The 21,377-nt window shown below is 33.9% G+C and overlaps 1 protein-coding gene across 1 annotated transcript in view; it reads right to left on the minus strand.

Annotated features, from left to right (window-relative positions):
* MDGA2 (MAM domain containing glycosylphosphatidylinositol anchor 2) overlaps window positions 1-21,377 on the minus strand; it is an 858,520-nt gene that overhangs the window by 8,526 nt on the left and 828,617 nt on the right. Inside the window, exon 15 of the mRNA XM_043556078.1 lies at window positions 9,849-9,979. Within this exon, the coding sequence (XP_043412013.1) occupies window positions 9,849-9,979 (131 nt within the window). The remainder of the gene's footprint in view (window positions 1-9,848; window positions 9,980-21,377) is intronic.

Below are 21,377 nucleotides of genomic sequence, written 5' to 3' on the forward strand. Positions count from 1 at the left end.
ATATACTGTCATAATTTTATTAATTGAAATCTTTTAGTAAGCAGAAGCATTAGTTATCAACTTTTGCATTGAGTTCCTTTTCCCTGCTCATAGTCCATACGAATCCATAGCGTAAGAATAATTTTCAAGATCTGATAGGAGAGAAAAGTTTGAGAAAATTTTATTACTATATTTAATTTGTGTAGAAAGAGTTTTCTGCTTACCTATGTTGAGATAAATAAGTTAATAAAGATTTCCCAAAGCCATTTCTTTGAAAAACATCCAAAATGTCATGTTATCACTCAAGCCAGAATAAAATGGCAGACCAGAGTTAAAATATAATATAGAACCCAGCTAGCAGTATACGGATTCTCAGTCCTCAGAATAAAAAATGAAATATTACTTTGACTGCCTAGAATAATGACTTGCTTTTGTCTTAAGGTGGTATTTGGAAAGTTACCTGGGAAATAGCTAAAAAAAACCCCAAAACTCTCAGAGGGCTGTTTAAATCACAAGGTCCTACAACCTGAATTAAAAAAAAAAATCAATGGTATAAAAATCCAAGAGCACTGAAATCAGAAAAGGGGAAATCATTTTAATGACTGTGGAATTCCCCACCTTATGGGTATCACGTAAGTTGTGTAACCAGTGGCCCTGTTGATATTGTTAGACATTAAAGTTATTTTCAGCTATTCTGAACAAGGCTGAGGTGAATGCATTTTAAAACATTAATATGCACACCTTTTATAGAGCACATGGCTCTTTAAGGTCATCCTAAATTGCCCCATCAGCACTACTGCCTGTTTCCTAATTATGGGTTTTTAAGTCATTGGGTATTTTTCCTTATTTTAAAATGTGCTGCTTACCTGGTAGAGAATCATTGTTAGAGTAAATCAATGGTTATTCCCACCCCCTTCTTAGTTTCAGTCATGTGATGCTGAGTCTTCTCTCCTGAAGATAACAACATGAATGGAGTGTTATCTTGGAGAAAGTTAGAACCCACAGATTCATGTTGCTATGAGTCTTATTCCATAAAATCCAACATGTTCCACTTTGGCCACACGGCTAATAGTTGACTGAATAAAAGTGGAGTACTGTCATCACAATTCTTTCTTTCTTGCAGCTATTATAAAGGATCAAATGGAATAAAGTACAGATTTCTGGCTCCCAGTCAGGTTTTAATTCTGGACTGCAGCAGGAATAAGGATGCATTAATCAGGAAAATTTGCTTTGGTAAAGAGGAAACCTCCTCAGTAACCAATAGTTTTAATTTTAAAAGATGGTGTGGGAAGGGAAAGGAAGCAAACCCAGCTTGTAGAGTGGAGTACAGGCTTTATGCTGTAGCCATGGCAAAGAAGGGGACTGCATTCTCATGTGCTTTGTGTGGGAAGTGAAGTGTCCGTGAGAAGGCTGATAGGGTAGGTTAGAATGTTCTGCACCTGCTCGCACTTGAAATTTAAACAGATGAAGGTGAAGTCAGTCTTTTCAGTGGGAAGGATGCTGGAGAAACAGGTTTAGGAATACATAGATTTTTCCATCTTAGTTATGTAGAGGTAAATAGGTAAGACAATCATCCACAATTTTTCTCATTTAAAGTACACAATTATTTTTACTTAGCAAGTTCTAGTCACCCGGAGGTAGGTGTCAATATAAAAAAGATGAGACTATTTAAAAAAAAAAAAGTGAGAACTAAAATATGTAAATCATCAACATCTTTTCAAAGCTGCTGGCCCTTGAATGATGCTGCCATTGCTCAAAGCATTTCAAAATGTCTTTTAGGGACCATAAAGTATCAATCACTCCTAATTTTCCCATTAGCTGTCTTTATCCTCCCTTCCTTTTTCTTCCCATTCAGGTTACCTAGGTTCATGCTTAAACATATGGTCAGACCTATGTTTGGGTTAAAAACAGAGCCATGAAGCAGAGAGGTTGTGAAGGGTGCTGTCACACTACTTTTGTGATAGGACTGAGAGGAAGCGTTGGGAGAGCCTTTTTCGGTAAGCATCAGAGTAGATTGATGTAATTTAATGTGCGTGTTGCCTCCCTGCAGTGAGTTGACTGTATGTGTATAGTTGGCTGAACAGCAAAAATACAAATCAACACAAGTTGAACTGTCATGTGTCATCAGGACTGCCTATATCTAGCACATTTTCTTATATGAAAACTTCATCCCTTTTTGATCCTGAATGAGTTAAGTGTTATAGAAATAAGAGCTGGCTGATTTATAAATTATTACATTTATCTGTACAACTATCAATAATACAGTTTGTCACTGAGTAAAGCAACTTTACTTCCTGTGTAAGCATAACAGGTGTTCTATGTATTGTGTGTGGAAATAAATCAGAAATATAGTAGTAGCATAGATAGTGTAAACAGCAGATGATAAAAATAATTTCTGACAATATCTCTTGGTACAGTTATATAATTAGTGTTTGTAATATTTATTTGTAATCGTGCAATGATAGGGAATTCAATCCAATATTCCAGAGAAATACTGTAGTCTTCCTCAGCCTCCTATTTGAACAGGGAGAAAAAGATCCTATGCCATATGTTTGTTTGTTTCCTTTAAATTCCCATAAGAGTTTTGCTCCTAAGAAGATACAGATTGTTTTTTTTAACTCCTACAGACTCTCACAAGAAATATTTATCGCATTGTTCTTTTTATGTTCTGAACTCCAACTCCAACTACATATTTAATTATTATAACAAAATTTTATGGATTCCAATATACTCGTAAGTGACTTCTAGACTAAGACCCAGAGGGATACCTTTTTCCTTTATATTGTTTTTGATTGTGAAGTAGGTAACAGAAATAAAATGCATACAGATTCAATTCAAACAGTGTACCTTGGCCAAACTTTCAAGTGTTTACAAAAATAAATCCTTGGTGACAAACAGCTTTTTCCCAGGTATAAAAAAGAAGAAACTATAACCATTCCTTATGATGTATCTCAAACTGGAAGCTATAATCTGTATACAATGATAAAAATGAATTTTATTCATTTATAAAAGAAATGTTCTCTAGTTTAACAGGTTAAATTTTGTCATATTTTTATGAAGGACCATCATGATTCTGAATACTATTACATTACAGGGGTAAAATTATGTTCCTTTCCTCTTCAATACTTCTGAAATGCATTTGCTTTAATTGCCACAAAGAAGGAATTAATGACATCGATATACTTAGGGATAAAATGTTAAAGTTTAGGTTTCCTAAAAGAAGGCTCAATTTATGTAAAACGTGGTCTTTACACACAATCATACTGATATTATTTAAATGATTTCCCTTAACTGAAATGACAAGTTTAAAATTTTATATATTTTCACAGTGTGCACATGCAATGCATCAAACCTAATATGTGATAAATACTGCATGATCATAAAATTAACTGCTGGTGGGTATATTCAAGTGGGAAGTTAATAAAATGTATGTTGGCTTCTGTTATTAGAATGACACTAAACAAAATTATTTTAATTCACTGATTGACAATTTCTTACATACAGTATAGTGCATTAAAGCTTACCGATACAGATGTCAATAAAGAGACAGAGATATAGATGATCCTATTAAAACTTGTGTTCAAATATAATTTCTTAGTAAGGAAGAAAGAGCTCCATGCAACACTAATGAATAAAAATAGATGGGGGAGTCAAAGGATACAACACACTTTTGATGATTTGACTTCAATATTAATGATGCCTTCTGCAAATGTTCATAGCATATTCTTCAAGACAAGAAATACATCACTTCTGATTATTACTGCTAAGGCAACCACAAAGTCTAAGAATGCAGTCTGAAAACTGACAGTGTACATCACTTGGAAAAAATTAAGATACAAATAAAGTTTAAAATAGCTTTAACATTGGAAAAATTTTGTTTTCTTTTTTCTTTTTAGGTAGGCTTCATACCAAGTGTGGATCCCTAGTGCAGGTGAACTTACAACCCTGAGATGAAGACCTAACCTGCGATCCAGTCAGAAGCTTAACCACTGAGCCATCCAGGTGCCCCGTCATTGGAAAATGTTTACAATAGTTACTTTAGGAGCCATAGTTGTGTCTATATAATGGCCCTGGAATTTGGCTTAGAATGCCAGATATGCATCTACTTGACCATGTGACAATATATTCCAGATTACTACTACTACTACTACTATTATTATTATTATTATTATTACCTAGATAAGCATGAAGGGAGCATGATGTAAAGAGAGCTAAAATCTTTTCCCACCCTATTTTATGTTAAGGATGTATGTTATTTAAGATAAACTGTCTTGAAATCACTTTGAAATATTTAAATGAGGATATAAAGGGAGAAGATCTCCAGAATTCCTTTCAACTGTAATAAAGAAAATATAAAGAGCATCTTTTATGTCTCAGGATGTCTCCATATTTCCCCCCTGGAAAGCATTTGGAATATACTATGAAAAGAAGTAAAGCATTAAAAAGGATTTTTTTTTTGGTGATATAAATGATAAGTAGCATTCTAAGATAACACTGCATCATTTTTACCTTTTTTGGAATTTTTGCTGTATTCCTTCCAAATCTAGCAATAAAATATCTTTTCATCATAAGCACTGATCATGTTAAATTAATTCTTGAAAAAGAACCCCAAAAGGAATTTCAGAAGGCTAAAACTTCTACTAACCCTGAGAAATACTAAACAATTTTATTTTCAGCTAAGCAAACTAACTGGACACACTCAAACAAAGGACTTTGCAAGTGGCTGTTTTTTAAAGGGTTTATAAATCAAAATAATTTAAATGCATGCAACTCCAAACAAAACAACCTAAGTGTCAGTGCAGCAGAGGCTCAAGACTACTTATATCTTATTTAAAATTCCAAGAGGTAGGAGATATCCTTTCCACTTGAATTAAAGACATTCTACAATGCCACAAATCTACATCTGAGTAATATTAAAACTTCTCATAACTTAATTTATATGCTAATATATTCTGTACAGTTTTTACCATGTTTTCCTGGTAGGCATTACATACCAAAGCAAGTATTTTTGAAAATCTCAATAGGTTATAAATTATTTTTGAGTATAAAATCACTTTGTCTGAAAAGAGTTCAGAATAACAACAAACTCAAAACCAAAATACAAACAATATATGTGGTAGGATGATGTAGCTGTGTTTCATGTTTCCTTCAAAAATCAAGATTTATGAAATTAAAGACAGTCTTTAGTCAACAGACCTAAAAATATGTCAGAGAATAAAATAACATAGAAATACAAAATAAAAATGATTTTATTTTATTTTTGACTGATAACTTATATAAGCGTAGCAATGCTTCATTAAAAACTGCTACTTTTTGATTTGCTTCCAGCAAGGCAGATTAACAGGAACCAGACCTATCCTCTCATCAGAAACAACCAAATAACTAGATAAAATATAGGAAACAATGAGCATTAGGTAATGAAGAACAATGATCAATGAGTGACAGGAATCAAACAAGGTGAATCCTATGACTGTCCTATACAGAATTTATAGATCATGGTGCAAGTAGAAGAAAGACAGAACCTGGTAGAAAATCTGGGTTGAGGAGGTAGAGCTGAGAGTCTAAGGAGTCCAAAGTAGCTAGACTGTGCAAGACAGGATATAAACAAAGACAGAGTTACAGAGATCTGCAGAAAGTCCCCCTCGAGTATTTAGTAATGTACTCATCAGGGCGTGAATGTCTGGTAACTACACAAGAACTGGGAAAGAACCAGAGTGATGCATTTAAGGTAACAGTACTTAACTCACACAAGACATGAAAACCTCATAATTCATTGGACAGAGTGCTCAGAAGACTCTTGCATTGGTAGTGAGAATAGCCCTATACTAAACACTGCTTCAGCATCTTCCAACAAATCTTAAAAACAAGACCAAGATAATCAAACAGCTTCCAAATAACTACCAAACAAGCTCAAGAATAGTTACAGAAATATAAAAAAATACACAAAAAATTTGCATTTTATAAAATTTTAAGAATTTTACCTCTCAGAATAAAATTCACAGTGTCTGACACCCGATCAGACTACCAGACATGCACAGAAGCAGATAAATAATGGCTTGTAATGAGGAGGAAAAAAAATCAGTCAAAACCAAGAAACTGACATAGGTATTAGCATTAGCAGACAATGACAAAGAAATCTAGTATAACTTGGTTTCATATACTCAAAACATTCACTAGAGATGTGGAAATATTTTTTAAGACACTCAAGTTGAACTTATAGAGACAAAAATGACAATGTCTGAGATGCAAAATACACTGAATATGATTGAAGGCAGATTAGACATTGCAGAAGAAATGATTCATGAATGTGAAGACACACCAGAAAACTATGCAAAATGAAACACAAAAATCAACTTAAAAAGCATTTAAAAAGCATCAATGAACTGTAATACCTTATATACATGCACATAAATAAGGGGTCTTATATACATATATAAGATATTGGACTCTTCAAAGGAGAGGAGGAGGAACAAAAATATTTGAAGAAACATTATCCAGACAATGCTTAAATTTTATAAAAACTATAAACTCACTGATTCAAAATCAATGAACCACAAGCACATGGAAAATGAAGAAAATGACATAAAAACATGTCACAGTTAAATTGCTCAAAACCAGTGGTAAAGAGAAAATCTTAAAAGCAGCCAGTCATATTACACACAGAAGGATAAATAGGAGTTTCAACAGATTTATTCTTGGAAACAATGCAAACAAAAAGACAGCAGAATATCTTTAATGTTCCAAAAGGAAAAACTAGAATCCTATACTCAGGGGAAAGATCTTTCAAAATATGAAGATGAAATAGACTTTTTCAGAATACAAAAGGTGAAAAGAATTCATGTTTACCAGACCCACACTATAATAAATAAATGTTAAAAGAAGTCCTTTAAGCAAAATAAAATTGATACCAGATGGAAATCTGCATCTACAAAAGAACAAAAAGCACCAGAAATGACAAATACTGTGAGCACCAACTATGCAAACCCAGGCTGACTTCTCAATTGGAATGAGGCGAAGAGTTGACTGTAGTGAAGAGTTCTCCAAGGTTTGGAGTTTTGTGAATAACACTTTATTGAACTTCTGCTTTAAACATTCTAATCAATCTCGTTTTGTGAATTTAATATGGAAATCTCTGAGGCTGCAGAAAATGTGTCATTTGTAGTGAGTTGTAAAAATGTTCTACTCTGAATTTATACTGACCACATCCTTCCTGGTAACAAAAGACTAATACACATCTTGAAATCCCTTCTTTAAATCAACAATTCTGGTTGTAAGATGCAATGGAGTAAGATGGACCAAATCACAAAGGAAAGCAATTCCTTTCTATGAGATGAAACCTCAAGTTTGGAACTGATACTCTGCCTCTCATTTCTTTCCTCTATGAACTCTCTTCGTTGCTTATATCCAGGGGGACATTCCCTTGTGGATTCTCCCTGTTGTAACAACCTGACTAAAGCAACATTCCCTTGTAAGATCATAACAAAACAAAACAAAATTCATACTTTACTAATGTGAAAAATTATAGAATAAAATAACTGCATAAATATAACAAATTTAGTATCTGCCTATAGGTCATTTTATTAACTCTGAGGAGTAAATAATTTTAGTTATGATGGTGGTTCTTTACCAAGATGGTAAAGATGTCCGATCTTTATCTTTAAATTCTGTGGGCACCCAACTTTCCTGGATCTCCTTCCTTTTAACTTTAAAAAATACTACTTAGGATTGAGCTCTTCTCTCACAGTTGTTATTAATTATTGGTTAGCTTTCTGCATGGTTCCATCATTTAATCACTATTCACCTATGTACACTTTCCCTTGGAAATATCAACCATTCCCCCATTTCTAAGTAGCACATACGACCTGATGACTCACAAATGTGTATGTCTCCAAAGTTTCACATAAACACATACAGCAACCTGCACAGCTTTAAAAGGATAGTCTATAGGCATTTTGTATTTACATGTCCAAGAAAGAAGTAGCCGTGTTCAACCCTGAAGCTTTTCTCTTTCCTTCTTTCCTTCTTTCCTTCTTTCCTTCCTTCCTTCCTTCCTTCCTTTTTTTTTCTTAAGGTAATGTGTAGCACAGGAATTACCCAAGATTCCCTGGTTGGAAACCTGTTAGTCATTTATGGCTGCTTCCCAAATTCCCAACATAAAAATGCTGTGCTAGTTTTCACACCTAAGTAGATCTTGAAATCATCCACTTCTTTTTATACCACTTCCTGAGTTTATTCCTTCAACATCTTTCATGTGAATTTTGTGAGTGCTAAGTTGTTTGCCAGCCCAATTTAACCCACTTGAACCCCAACGTGACCACTGTACCAGGTCATTCCCCAACTAAAATCTTCCAATGACTCCCCATTATCTAAACCTTAACCTCAGATCACCCCAGTCTGATGTATCTTTAGGTACCAAATTCTAGATAAAAGTTTTTCTGTTTCTCAAGCAAATCCTATGGTATATGATGTCTATGTCTCTTTACTCCGAACTCTGCTGCAATATTGTTAGCTCTTGCTTGGCTTTGCAATCCCTCTCCTTGGTTCAGGTTTCACATACCTCAAGTGTCTCTTGACTTTCCTCCATACTGTTCTTGTTGTTTGGGTGTGCTCACAGAACCTTGTGCATACCTCTCTTACTGCAATTTTTACAGTATGTGATGTCAGTGTTTAGATGTATATTTCTACCAATCTGAGGTAAGCAATCATTTAAAAAAAATTTAATGTTTATTTACTTTTGAGAGAGAGAGAGACAGAGCACAAGTGGGGGAGGGGCAGAGAGAGAGGGAGACACAGAATCCGAAGCAGTCTCCAAACTCTGAGCGGTCAGTACAGAGCCCGACGTGGGGCTTGAACTCACGAACCATGAGATCATGATCTGAGTCAAAGTTGGATGCTCAATTGACTGAACCACCCAGGCACCCCAAGCAATCATTTTTAGATCTTCAAACTATGTATGTTCCTGGCATATGGTAGTAGCTCAAGAAGTATTTATTGAATTGTTCGTTAGGAGAATAAATGATTATCTTGAATGTGCCTAATATTTACTAAATTGATGTCTATGGTAATAACTAATAATTAATATAACTATTCTCTTAAAAACTTATTGTATATATATTTAATAATGTGTTGGTGAGGCAGTTACATAGGAAGCAAAAATATGTTTCAATATATTGAGGAAATCACCGATAGAAAAAAAACACTTGAGTATATAAAATACACATACTATGTATAGTTACTAAAATCATTACAACTACATTATTTTCTCCACTGATATATTTTCATGAAGTATTGTCTCAAGCCATAGTGGCCATTTTTATAGTCATTAAAATTTATATTATATATTTGTAGCTTTCAATCTAAGCCTACCTTTCTATGTCAAAACAAAGAAAAATAGCTTTGTTAAGTTCTCTGGCTTTGGTAATCAAAGTGATAAATTACTAAAATGACATTAGCTAAAAGAGACACATTTTGCTAAAATATATAAAATTTCATCAACTAAAATTCAAACAGATTGAGAACAGACTACCCAGCTTCCATTATTATAAGAACCTGTGTTATTTAACTTCAGATAACAAAATATACACATGTGAATTTGTAGAAATGGATTACATTTCCACTAGGCAAATCATTTAGATTCTGAAAGATAATTATTCAAACATATTACTTGATAGGTATTAATAAGGAAAAGGGTCATTTTCTCTTTATAAAACAGCTTTGAGAACTAAAGAAAAACTTAATACTGTCATTTTGTGATACTTGTATCACAGAATTTCTGAATGTTCATATTCTAATGTTTGCTTAAGGTCTGCCTTTTAACATTATGCTCATGTGTAGCAATCTGTTTACAGAAGTGATTGTTCTTCTCTTACCTGAAATGAAGTAATTGGATATATATTAACATGAGCCTCATTCCACCGTTGTCCTTTATTCCCACTTGAAGACCACAGTGGATTCTCTATGGTTGTCTGCCCTTTCAAACGCAGATAAACATTTAGGACACCTAAAAATAACAATGACATTTTATTTCATATATTTGTTGTTGTTTCACATTTGTTTCTCCTTGACCAAACACTTGTAAACTTTTAAAAATAAAATTTCTCAGGGCACTAGTGTCTCCTCCTTTCCTCCCCTCTCATTTCCAATCTTGCTCGTATGGCATTTGGCAGGCCTCCAAAGACAACTGTGTACTAATCCCTAGAATCTTTGAGTGTTATTTTATATGACCAAAGGGGCTTTGCAGATGTGGTCAAATTAAGGATCTCCAGGTGAGAATTATTCGGGATTATCTTGGTGGATCTTAAATGTAACCCCATGTATCTTTATAAGATGGAGGCAAGAGAGTTGATATAGGAGAGAAGAAGGTCATGTGAAAGAGAGGATGCTATGTGGCTTGTTTTGAAGGTGAAGAAAAAAGCCACAAGCCAAATATAAGCAGCCTTTAGAAGCTACCAAAGGCAAAGCAATATAGTCTTCCCTAGAGGCTTCAGAAGGAAGTAGGCCTGCTGACACCTTGATTTTAGCCCTATTTTACTCATTTTGGATTTCTGTCTTCCAGAACTGTAAGATAATACATTTTTGTTTTTTTAAGCCACAACACTTATGGTAACTTGCTACAGCATTAATAGGAAACTAATGTTTTTTGTATGTATTGAGTGACTTGACTCTAATTGCCCTATCTTACATTACCAAATAGCATCTCTTTGAGTTTACTTTTTATCCAAGTCTCATTTCTCTTTTAAAAGAATTATTTGAACATGAGAATAACTTTGTCTCATGATTTGATATATCTGTTTCAACAGTTTCACATTCTGAACCTCGTAAAAATAGTAGTGATGCTAATGATATTATTACAATATGGTATTGATATATAGTGAACACCTGCTCCAGATAAGGAATTAATCCTCTCACCAGTGCTATAAACTACTATTATTCCCAATTATAGACAAAACTTAGGATGGTTAAGTAATTTGCCCAATTCACACAGTAAGAAAATAGCAGAGGCAATATTTGAACCCATAAAGTCTGAATACTGATTACTAAGCAATCAGTATTTTGATACACTTAAAAAAACAACTTTATTGAGATATAACTTACACGCAATAAAATTCTCTCATTTTATTTTTTAAACGTTTATTTATTTTTGAGACAGAGAGAGACAGAGCATGAACGGGGGAGGGTCAGAGAGAGAGGGAGACACAGAATCTGAAACAGGCTCCAGGCTCCGAGCTGTCAGCACAGAGCCCGACACGGGGCTCGAACTCACGGATCGCGAGATCGGGACCTGAGCTGAAGTTGGCCGCTCAACCAACTGAGCCACCCAGGCGCCCCAAAATTCTCTCATTTTAAATGTACAGGTCAATAACCTTTGATTGATATATACTACAGTGTAAGTGCTGCTCAATCAAGATACAGGACACTTCCTCTTCCCAAAAAGCTTCCTTACTTTCTTTCCTCTGCAGTTATCTTCACAGCCCTTGCTCCTATGCCAAGCAATTATTGATATGACTCTCCTGACTAACTGATGGTTTTGGCCTTTTCTAGAATTTGATGTTAATGAAATTATGCACTAATTATTTTTTGTGTCTCTGGCTACTTTTCCTCAGTATAGTTTCTGTTATATTCATCTATGTTATTCTATCATTTTTAATTTTAATATTTAGTTCATTTATAGTTACTGTAATTTTTGGTGTGTTTGGAATTAAGACCATCTTATTTATTCTCCACTTGTACTTTCTGTTTTTATTCTTTTGTGGCTCCTTCTCTTTCTTCTTTTCAGTTGATATATATGATTTTAATTTATTTCTTGTACTGATTTTTAAATCTCTAATTGTGTTTTAGTGGTTGTTCCAGGGCTAACAGCACTCATAACTCTTCATAGTCTAATTATAGGCAGCAGTTTATTCTTCATGCTCACAACTTTACATCATCATACTCTCTTTTCGGGTTTTACTATTATCTCCCTTCTTTCATTTCAAAGCTGATACTTCACATTCTTTATCTCACTACACATATGCAATAATCTTACCACAGTATAATTCATTTATCTATCCTCTTTCCATTTTTAATAGTATTTTTTACTTTTTCCTAAATTGTAAATCTCACTTTACAGTAAACAGATATATTTTATGTAAATTATATTTTATGTATTTTATGTAAATTATATATATATGTGTATATATATATATATAATTGGAGATCTATCTATATAGATACATAGATAGATCTGCCCTCTTTAGTTTTATTTGCCCTTATCTTCCTGCTTCAGCTTTATTTCAATGGATTGATTTTTACTTTTTCATTGACTTTGGACCCCATTTCCTGTTTCTCTGTATGTCTAGTGATTTTCATTGAAAAATGGGCATTGTGGGCACAGAGACTTTAGATTTTTAATCTTTCTCAGAAGGCAGTTTCATTTCAGTAGACTGTGCTCAGTGATCCATCGTAGTAAGAAGTAGCTGTTCTGAATCCTTCTTTTTTCCACTTTAGATACTCAATGTGGCTCCAATTTTCTTGCTCATTGGTATTGGCACCTTGTGTTTAGAAAGGCAACCTGTGCCAAAAGGAAGAGCTCTTTCAGGACATATTTCTGTGTGATGTAACTGCATTCTATTTTTGAACATGAATCCACAATAGGGAGGGATTCCAAAGGAAATCAAGCCTAAATAAATAATACATTAAACATTAAATATAGTTATAATACTTTTGAATCAATTAGTTGTCATTGGACTAACAAATTGATATGTAGCATAAACCTTTCAGAAATTATTTGAAGAAACAGTCTGTATGTGCATTAGATAGAAAAGGGGCTCCTCATCTCTTCTATAGCTTGTGTCTGCTATAGCCTATGGCTGTATTAATGGTAACTGATTGGGTTGACCTGTGATGTTCTCTACTGATTTCTTATCTAACTGTACTGCTTTTTCAGAAAGCAAATTATCAGTTGTCTTTTTTTTTCTTAAATGTGACACCTTAGTTTCTCTACCTAGTAGAAGTCCTATGATACTGTGCATGTAAAGAATGATGGATGTTATCTCTAAGCTATTAAGGCAGTTCAAGTTGTTCTGTTCTTTAAAAGGACCATATTTACATATGTAATATAAATTCAAACTTGAATTATTCCAATTTATGTTTACTGAATATATACTATGTGAAAAATATTTGTCCCAGGTCTAAAGAAGCCAGGTTTGTTTTATCCCAGATTTGAATTTGCTTTTGAATACATTATTTGAGCTAGAGTCAATTTTGACCAGATTTTATTTTATTTTTTTTTCAATATATGAAGTTTATAGTCAAATTGGTTTCCATACAACACCCAGTGCTCATCCCAAAAGGTGCCCTCCTCAATACCCATCACCCACCCACCCCTCCCTCCCACCCCCCATCAACTCTCAGTTTGTTCTCAGTTTTTAGGAGTCTCTTCCACTTTGGCTCTCTTCCACTCTAACCTCTTTTTTTTTTTTTCCTTCCCCTCCCCCATAGGTTTCTGTTAAGTTTCTCAGGATCCACATAAGAGTGAAAACATATGGTATCTGTCTTTCTCTGTATGGCTTATTTCACTTAGCAGAACACTCTCTAGTTCCATCCATGTTGCTACAAAGGGCCATATTTCATTCTTTCTCATTGCCATGTAGTACTCCATTGTGTATATAAACCACAATTTTTTAATCCATTCATCAGTTGATGGACATTTCGGCTCTTTCCATAATTTGGCTATTGTTGAAAGTGCTGCTATAAACATTGGGGTACAAGTGCCCCTATGCATCAGTACTCCTGTATCCCTTGGGTAGATTCCTAGCAGTGCTATTGCTGGGTCATAGGGCAGGTCTATTTTTAATTTTTTGAGGAACCTCCACACTTTTCCAGAGTGGCTGTACCAATTTGCATTCCCACCAACAGTGCAAGAGTGTTCCTGTTTCTCCACATCCTCTCCAGCATCTATAGTCTCCTGATTTGTCCATTTTGGCCACTCTGACTGGCGTGAGGTGATATCTGAGTGTGGTTTTGATTTGTATTTCCCTGATGAGGAGCGACGTTGAGCATCTTTTCATGTGCCTGTTGGCCATCCGGATGTCTTCTTTAGAGAAGTGTCTACTCATGTTTTCTGCCCATTACCAGATTTTATTTTAAAATGCAAGCATTATTTATGAAAAAAGACACTAAAAGAATAACTGACTGAAATAAATTCTTTATGTTATAATTTATATGTCTCATTAATTATACTCTGTAATCCAAATCAATGAATCCAAACTATTGATTTGCTGTTCTATTTTACGAGAAAAGCAGTATTAACAAATAACTTTAGAATGTTTTTTCCAGCAAGTTTCCAGTTTTTTTTTTTTTTTATGAAGCCATCAGGGATGACAAGTTCTCTAGTTTCCAGTTTTTTAAGTTTATAAAGAGAATTCAATGACAACAGTTATATAAACTTATGTTCAGGTCATCTAGGTCGATGAAATTAGAACTTGTGAAACAGAATAAAGCAATTCAAGAAAAGTTAGATTCAGCAAAGCTGATTCAGCACATTATTATAGTATTATAGTAAGAAAATTCCAAAGTGAAAATGATGGATTGTATTAATACCCTTTAAAAGTAATTTTAAGTCCTTAGAGGCACTGTGTTTATGCTTGAGTAGGCACCACGTATCAATAGGTATGAATTTAATCATCCCCAAGGATTTCAAATGCTGCATAGTTCCAAGATACAAGTTTGACATTGCTAAGCAAAACTTAACTGTATTTTTCTTCACTTTCGTTTCCTAATTCTTATATTTTGATCACCACCCCTTCTGGGTCAGGTGTGAGAGCCCAAGAAAACTGACCTCATGTTAGGGACCACAGTCAGAAAGGCTAAATGACCTCAAGAGCAGTGACCAATGTTTTAAAGTTATTTATGGCATTATGAAATAGGATGGTTCTTATTTTGATATTATTTCACATACATTACTGTATAAATATAATTTTCATAAATATTATTTATACTTATTATTACCTAGTTCTTTCATTAAGTCATTAACATAATTTTACTTTTAACTATTTACTATAAATATGTATTTTATATATTTTATATAAATAACTGAAATATATGTCCTAAAATGTGCATACATACATCCTACAGATACTTGAAATTACCAAGTTCGTATAAACTAATTTGTAGTTTGGTGTACTCCGAGGCCTAGAGATCACTTGCATATAAATCACATTTTTATTCTAATCAGGAATACAGCCGTTAATTTGTGTTTCACATTTCATGGAACATGAAGATGTGCCAAAATCATCTAGCTTCAGGCAAGAGCTATGTATATTGATAGGTAATTGTTGGCATCATTTGTTTTATATACACAGACAAACATGGGAAATTATAAAATCATTATTTTCTGCTTGAATAGAAATGACTGCATGCATCCACTGTTATTATTTTTTCAATATATAATTGCAATTATATCTTAAATAAAAAATGTCAGTTCATTTTCTCCAGTCATTACCATGCCTTCTTGCATCCTGTTGAATCTCTCCATTAGTGTCCAATAAATTTTCCTTAAACATAACCTTCATCAGGCTTTCTATTTCTCTGAACTATGTCAGATCCCTTTCTTAGACCCAGTCACTCTTTGACTATACCGCAGTCCCTACTGTGCTGTAAGAGCAATATTCTCCATTTTTTCATGTGGCTCCTTCTGTTTCTCACATTCTGTAACCTTTGCTTTCTGCTTAATACTTATTTGGATGGTTTACACTTTGTTCTTGTCCATAGAAATTTTATCTTAACTTTCCTGTTCTCAGTGTTCTATCCTTTATTCACCCATTGCACAGGGTTGTAAAGCATTTTAATGAATATTACTTTCATGGATATGACTTTTATTTTATTCAGTAATTTATTATCTCAAATATTATGACAAACTATTTGATGGATAAAAACCTTTCACCACAATTCTTATTTTCTGTAGAACCCTATATAACCACTAGGCACATAGCATATGCAATTCATTCTATTGAACAAAAATGAGTGAATTCAAGACCTAAGGGTAAAAATACTCATCACAATAAACCTATATTTTCAGTTTAAAAAGTTTTTCACTGGGTGAGCAACAAAAGCAAGTCAACCCATTTGCTTACCATCAATTCAACTGATGAGATATTGTATTAATTACACTAAGAATTAGATTAGTATATTTTGAAATATCAGCCTTTCTTGATCATAGCATTACTTTTATTTAAAAATCTCAGCTTCTACTTTACATTATCTGAGTAATAAATAAATAGGAGGAGAATAAATTTAGGGGTAGTGGTAGTTCAAAACACAGATTTAAAAGGTAGGTGCACTAGATATTATTTATGGTCTTAGTAGAGGATCTGTGACAGGTATCTGTAATAACACATTTTAATTATAAGTGGTCATAAATCATGGCTAGGTTCTATTCACCCTCCCCTTAAGAAATACATCTTAATTCAACAAAGCAGTTTCCTCAATGAATGTCCCACCTGCAGCATTATTTTCACACTGATGACATTGGCATTATCAGTATTAAATACATACAAGATTTTACTGAAAACAGGCTCAAACTGTCTTTCCTATAATGTCTAAATCTAAGAGGTAAAATATGTGAGATTTCTTATTTGAGGAAAATATTTGAGATATAAGCAAGAATCTATAGTTTCTTAACTCAAACACAAGAAATATGGTCTTTGACCAAAGTAAGAATAAAAATCAGACTCCTAAAACCACGTAGAACGTTGTCACCATCGCCTTTTCTATATGTTGTATAAAAACACTGAAGTCTCCATTTTAAAATCTTTGAATGCCAGCACTGAGAAAGTTTTATTCCACTCTCACTAAATGATAACATGAGATAGCTTATTAAGAGAAATTTAATTAGAGGTTAATTCTATTTCTGCACTTTGTTAGTTAATCATAAGGTGACATATCTGGACCATGACACTTCAGCTCAAAACACAAATTGTAATGTATTGTGGTCCATCAGTATATAAACTTCCTATCTGAACAAGTTTTAGATCTTTCTAAAAGTACTAAGTGAAGACATTTTCCATTATATTTTAAGGGTGCTTTTATAAACATAAATTTCTCTTTGAATTAGTTGCTAAGAAATATGTGATATTCCTCTATGCTTTAGCTGCCAGAGCACATTAAGTCAATGATTAACTTCTATTTTTTCCCCCAACCTATTCTATAAAGTCTTAGTGAAATGACCTGTTTCCAACCTACACAAATACTTTTAAGTAATTTGCTTTGTTATTCTTGTAACACAGTCAGAGCTTAAATATCTAGTTTAGATTATTATTTTATAAAATCTATTAAGCATTTTTGTTTCAGAGGAACAAATATATAGCAATTATGATTGCTGCTCTCAAGGAGCTTACGTCTATCAGAGGTCAAGGGGACAAACATTATGATAGAGATGTATACCAGGTGTTACAGGAACAAAAAGAGAAGGAGGATGGGGAAAAATTTCACATGTCCTTGATTTAGATTTTAAAGGAAGAATATGAGTTACCTAGATGATTTAAGGAAGGGAAAAAGTACTTATTCTATCATATGATTTAAAAAATATTCATTTGCCTAGTAAATATTTATGTAGTGGACAAATATTTATATTTGCAGGGCACCATGTGATGGGGAGAGAGATTGTTTCTGCTCCCCCCAAGTATATAGTTCAGTAGAACAAAGAGCCTAGAGAACGGCTCCAGATAGAAGATAGCTCAATTTGGGGAACTTCCTGTATGGCTGATATAGACCATGCTGCTGCGCTAAGAAGCCAGAGGGGCATATATCCTTAAGGTCCTTATGATACTAGTCTGAGAAAATTATATTTACCCCAGAAACTATAGGCCCAAGAGACAGCAAAGAAATCAGTTATCAGGGGAATTCAGTAATACACACAAGAAGTGATTGGCATTGAAATTGAGCATTATATCCTAAAACATATTCCAAAACACTGAGGACTGATATCCTGGTCTCCAACTGCTTCAACTCTCTATCACTCATGAGTCTGTTTCCATTTGCCTACAATGGTCTACTCTTTGAACATGCAAAAGCTGTATTTATTTTACAGAAAAAAAATAGGTACTGTTAGATACTGTTAAAAAGGCAACTTCTAAGTCCACTTGCTGCACTTGCATCTAGGAATGTACCAAAAGCCACAATTCCCACTTAATTCTTTTCTTCCCACCTCAGTGGAAGTGACATTCTTTCCCCTTGAAGTCTAGTAGGGGAATCATAACTCTCAATTCCCATCTCTTCAAGAAATTTGCTTCCCTCCAACTTTAGTATCTATAAACTTACCTTTCCATTAATTTTTTTTCCTCTTAAAAATAAGCACATCTATAACCCCACATTTCTCTACTTTATCACTTCTTCCCCACCCTCAAGATTCATGAAAGAATGGATCCCATGACTGGACTCCTTTTCCTTGTTTCCCATTTGTTCCACAGTGAAATTAGCTTTCTAGAGCCACAACTTTATTGAACCATTCTTATCAAGCTCAATGAATGTATTCATAAGTGCCTTTTGTATTTTTATCTTTAATTTCCTGGTATGCTTATATCTTACATTCTTCCTAGAAATAAATGAAGTACATATTTTACTTATTTTTTAATAAGCTTTTTTCACATCAGGTGACCTCATATGAAGTTCAGTTTCAATGCAAGAATATTAGAAATTCAGATGATTAATCAAGAATCAAAATGCCTTCTTGCACCTACAGGATTGTTGAAATAATCTTATGCTATTTTCAATATCTATTGTATCAGTACTTATAAATCAACAGTTTAAGGGTGACATGTTGTAGTTTTCATTTGTTTTCTCTTCAATCAATTTTGGTGAAACATTTAGCTAACAATAAATTGTACCTGTGTGGCAAATAAATGCTAAGATGCCTCCCAATGATTTCAGCCTCCTAGCATTAACACCCTTGTGTATTCCCTCCCCCCCCATTGAATGTGGGGTGGAAATATCAGCTCAGTTATAATAAATAGCATAAGGCAGACATTATGGATTGTCACTTCAGAGATTAGGTTATAAAAAGTCTTGGGCATGTATTTGCTCTCTGTCAGTGCTTGCTTTGGAGAAAGCCTGCTGCCATGCCATGAGACAGTCCTGTAGAGATGTTCCTATGACAAGGAACTTGAGAGAATTGAGAGGAATTCAACAGCCAGCAAGATATCAATGTCCTTAGTCCAATACCTATGAGGGAGTAAGGCCTGCCAGACACCAAGTGAGTGGGCTTAGAAGAAGTAATATCATTGCTAAGTCAAGTATTCAAATTAGACAGTCATCATGCCTGATAGCTTGTCTGCAACCTCGTGAGAGACCTTGAACTACAGACACTCAGCTAAGCCTCACCTAAATTCCTGACCCACAGAAACTGAGAGATGAATGTTTGTGTTTCGAGCCACAAAATTTTGGGGAAACTTTTTATGTAGCATTAAATAATACAACATATTTGACTTTACATCAAAGAGGAATATCTTTTCTAAGTAATGCATAACTGATTGCCCATTTTTGTATCATTAAAAGTTACAACTCTCCTCAATGATATACTGAGCATTAGTCAAAGTTTAAACAGCAAAGATTATGTATGGTTACTCAGGAAATAATAATCGCAATTAGGCTATTAGCAATCCACGCAAATCATTTTCGAATTTGGACTTGCAAAAAAATGAATAAAACTGAGAATGTAATTTGTAAAACCAGTGACTATAAATGCCCCCAGGTTTACAGATAAATGAGTGTCTTAGAATAATATTTACAAAGAGGGAAGGTTTCAGCTACAGGCAACCTCTCCCTAATGAGGTCACTCATTAGTGCACGTCTGGAATGGACATTTTTGTCTACATTTAAGTAAGCAGCATGATTGTGCCTTGCTGGGAGGGACTCTAATGACAGATCTGATACCTGCAACCTTCAACCATCTGACGAAGCAGAGAAATGGCACAGTCATCAAAATGGTTAAGTGTTTAAGAACATGGAAGAAATGGAGAACTGCCTTCTTCCTGAAACAATCAGAATAAAACTGGCAGAAGTCAACTGGACATTTGTTGACAATAAAGAATGATAAGTATAAAAATTGTGAAGTTAGAAGTATATTACAATTATCTTGAACCTCAATATAAATATGGAGAAAATTTGAGAGGGGGCCAGCCTCATAAAAACAGTACATGCACATTTTACTCATTTAAGTAATTCAAAATATTGATCTTGGAATTATTTATTTAAAAACCATTTTAAAACAAGCCTGTTCCAAAGGAAATTGGGAGAAGAGAAAGAGAGTCTAAGGAATATCTTCAAAGTGAAGAATACATCACCAACTAATGGGAAAATGAGAGTTGAGCTAATCCTACCTTTGTAATAAGATCATAATCTCATAGTAAATAAGATGGTTTGGCAATTGTATGGAGATTTATTTCCCTTCATAGGTTAGGCTGTAGTGAATCCATAACTACTGTTGTAACTTTCTAACTGCTTTTCCAAACTGTATTCTGTTTCTCCACAATTTTACCCACTCCTATAAGATTTATTTTCCCAAATCAGAAATCTCATCATGCTTTGTCATCTGCCCAAAATGTGTATGTCTTCCCCTAACTACTAAATTAGTTAAACATTTATGACATTCCAGTGAGTCTCTCCACAGAACGGCAAAGCAAGCAAATCCTGTCCAGCTTCCCAGATTGGTATCATGGTTCGTTATTTATCAGCTGTGACATTATGGCAAGTAAAGTAAAGTAAAATTCTCTGTATCAGTCTCCTTATCTATGATAGAGGATAATGATTTTAATGAGTACAAATGTTTATTATAATAATTAAAAGAAATAATCCATGACGTGTTAGGAATAGTGACCGACATTAGCTATTACTTTATTATTGCTATTTGAGATTCAAAGTAACCTAAGGTTAAGAGTGTCTACCATCTGAGATTTCATATATATTATCCTATTTAGCATGAACTACAAATTTCTGAAATAGGAATTAATATTTCCATTTTACACACGAGGAGATCATGATCCAGGTGTTTTAAGTGAATTCTCTGCATTCTTAAAGTAAGCTACAGCCAAGTTCCAGCCCAGATTTCTTGACTTCATCTTCAGAGGACTTTTCATTGCACAAGTTTGGCCTTCCTGGTGTATTACCTAGTGCTCCACTGTGAAAAATACTGGTTAATAGTGCTGGCAATGAGTTTACGACCCAGCATAACCAGTTCCTTGCAATTCAAACAAACTCTCTGGGACTCAGTTTTTTTCTGCTTTAAAAAATGGACAGTGATGTTATGCTCATATTTTTAAATTGATCAAGAGGATTACTTCACTTAAATAGTACAGTAACTGGCATCTATCATGTGCACGATTGTGTTAGTTTATGTAATTATATATTTTTAGTTTTGTTCATTT

Source organism: Prionailurus bengalensis, chromosome B3 (assembly GCF_016509475.1).
Source record: "Prionailurus bengalensis isolate Pbe53 chromosome B3, Fcat_Pben_1.1_paternal_pri, whole genome shotgun sequence".
Classification (NCBI taxonomy): Eukaryota; Metazoa; Chordata; class Mammalia; order Carnivora; family Felidae; genus Prionailurus; species Prionailurus bengalensis.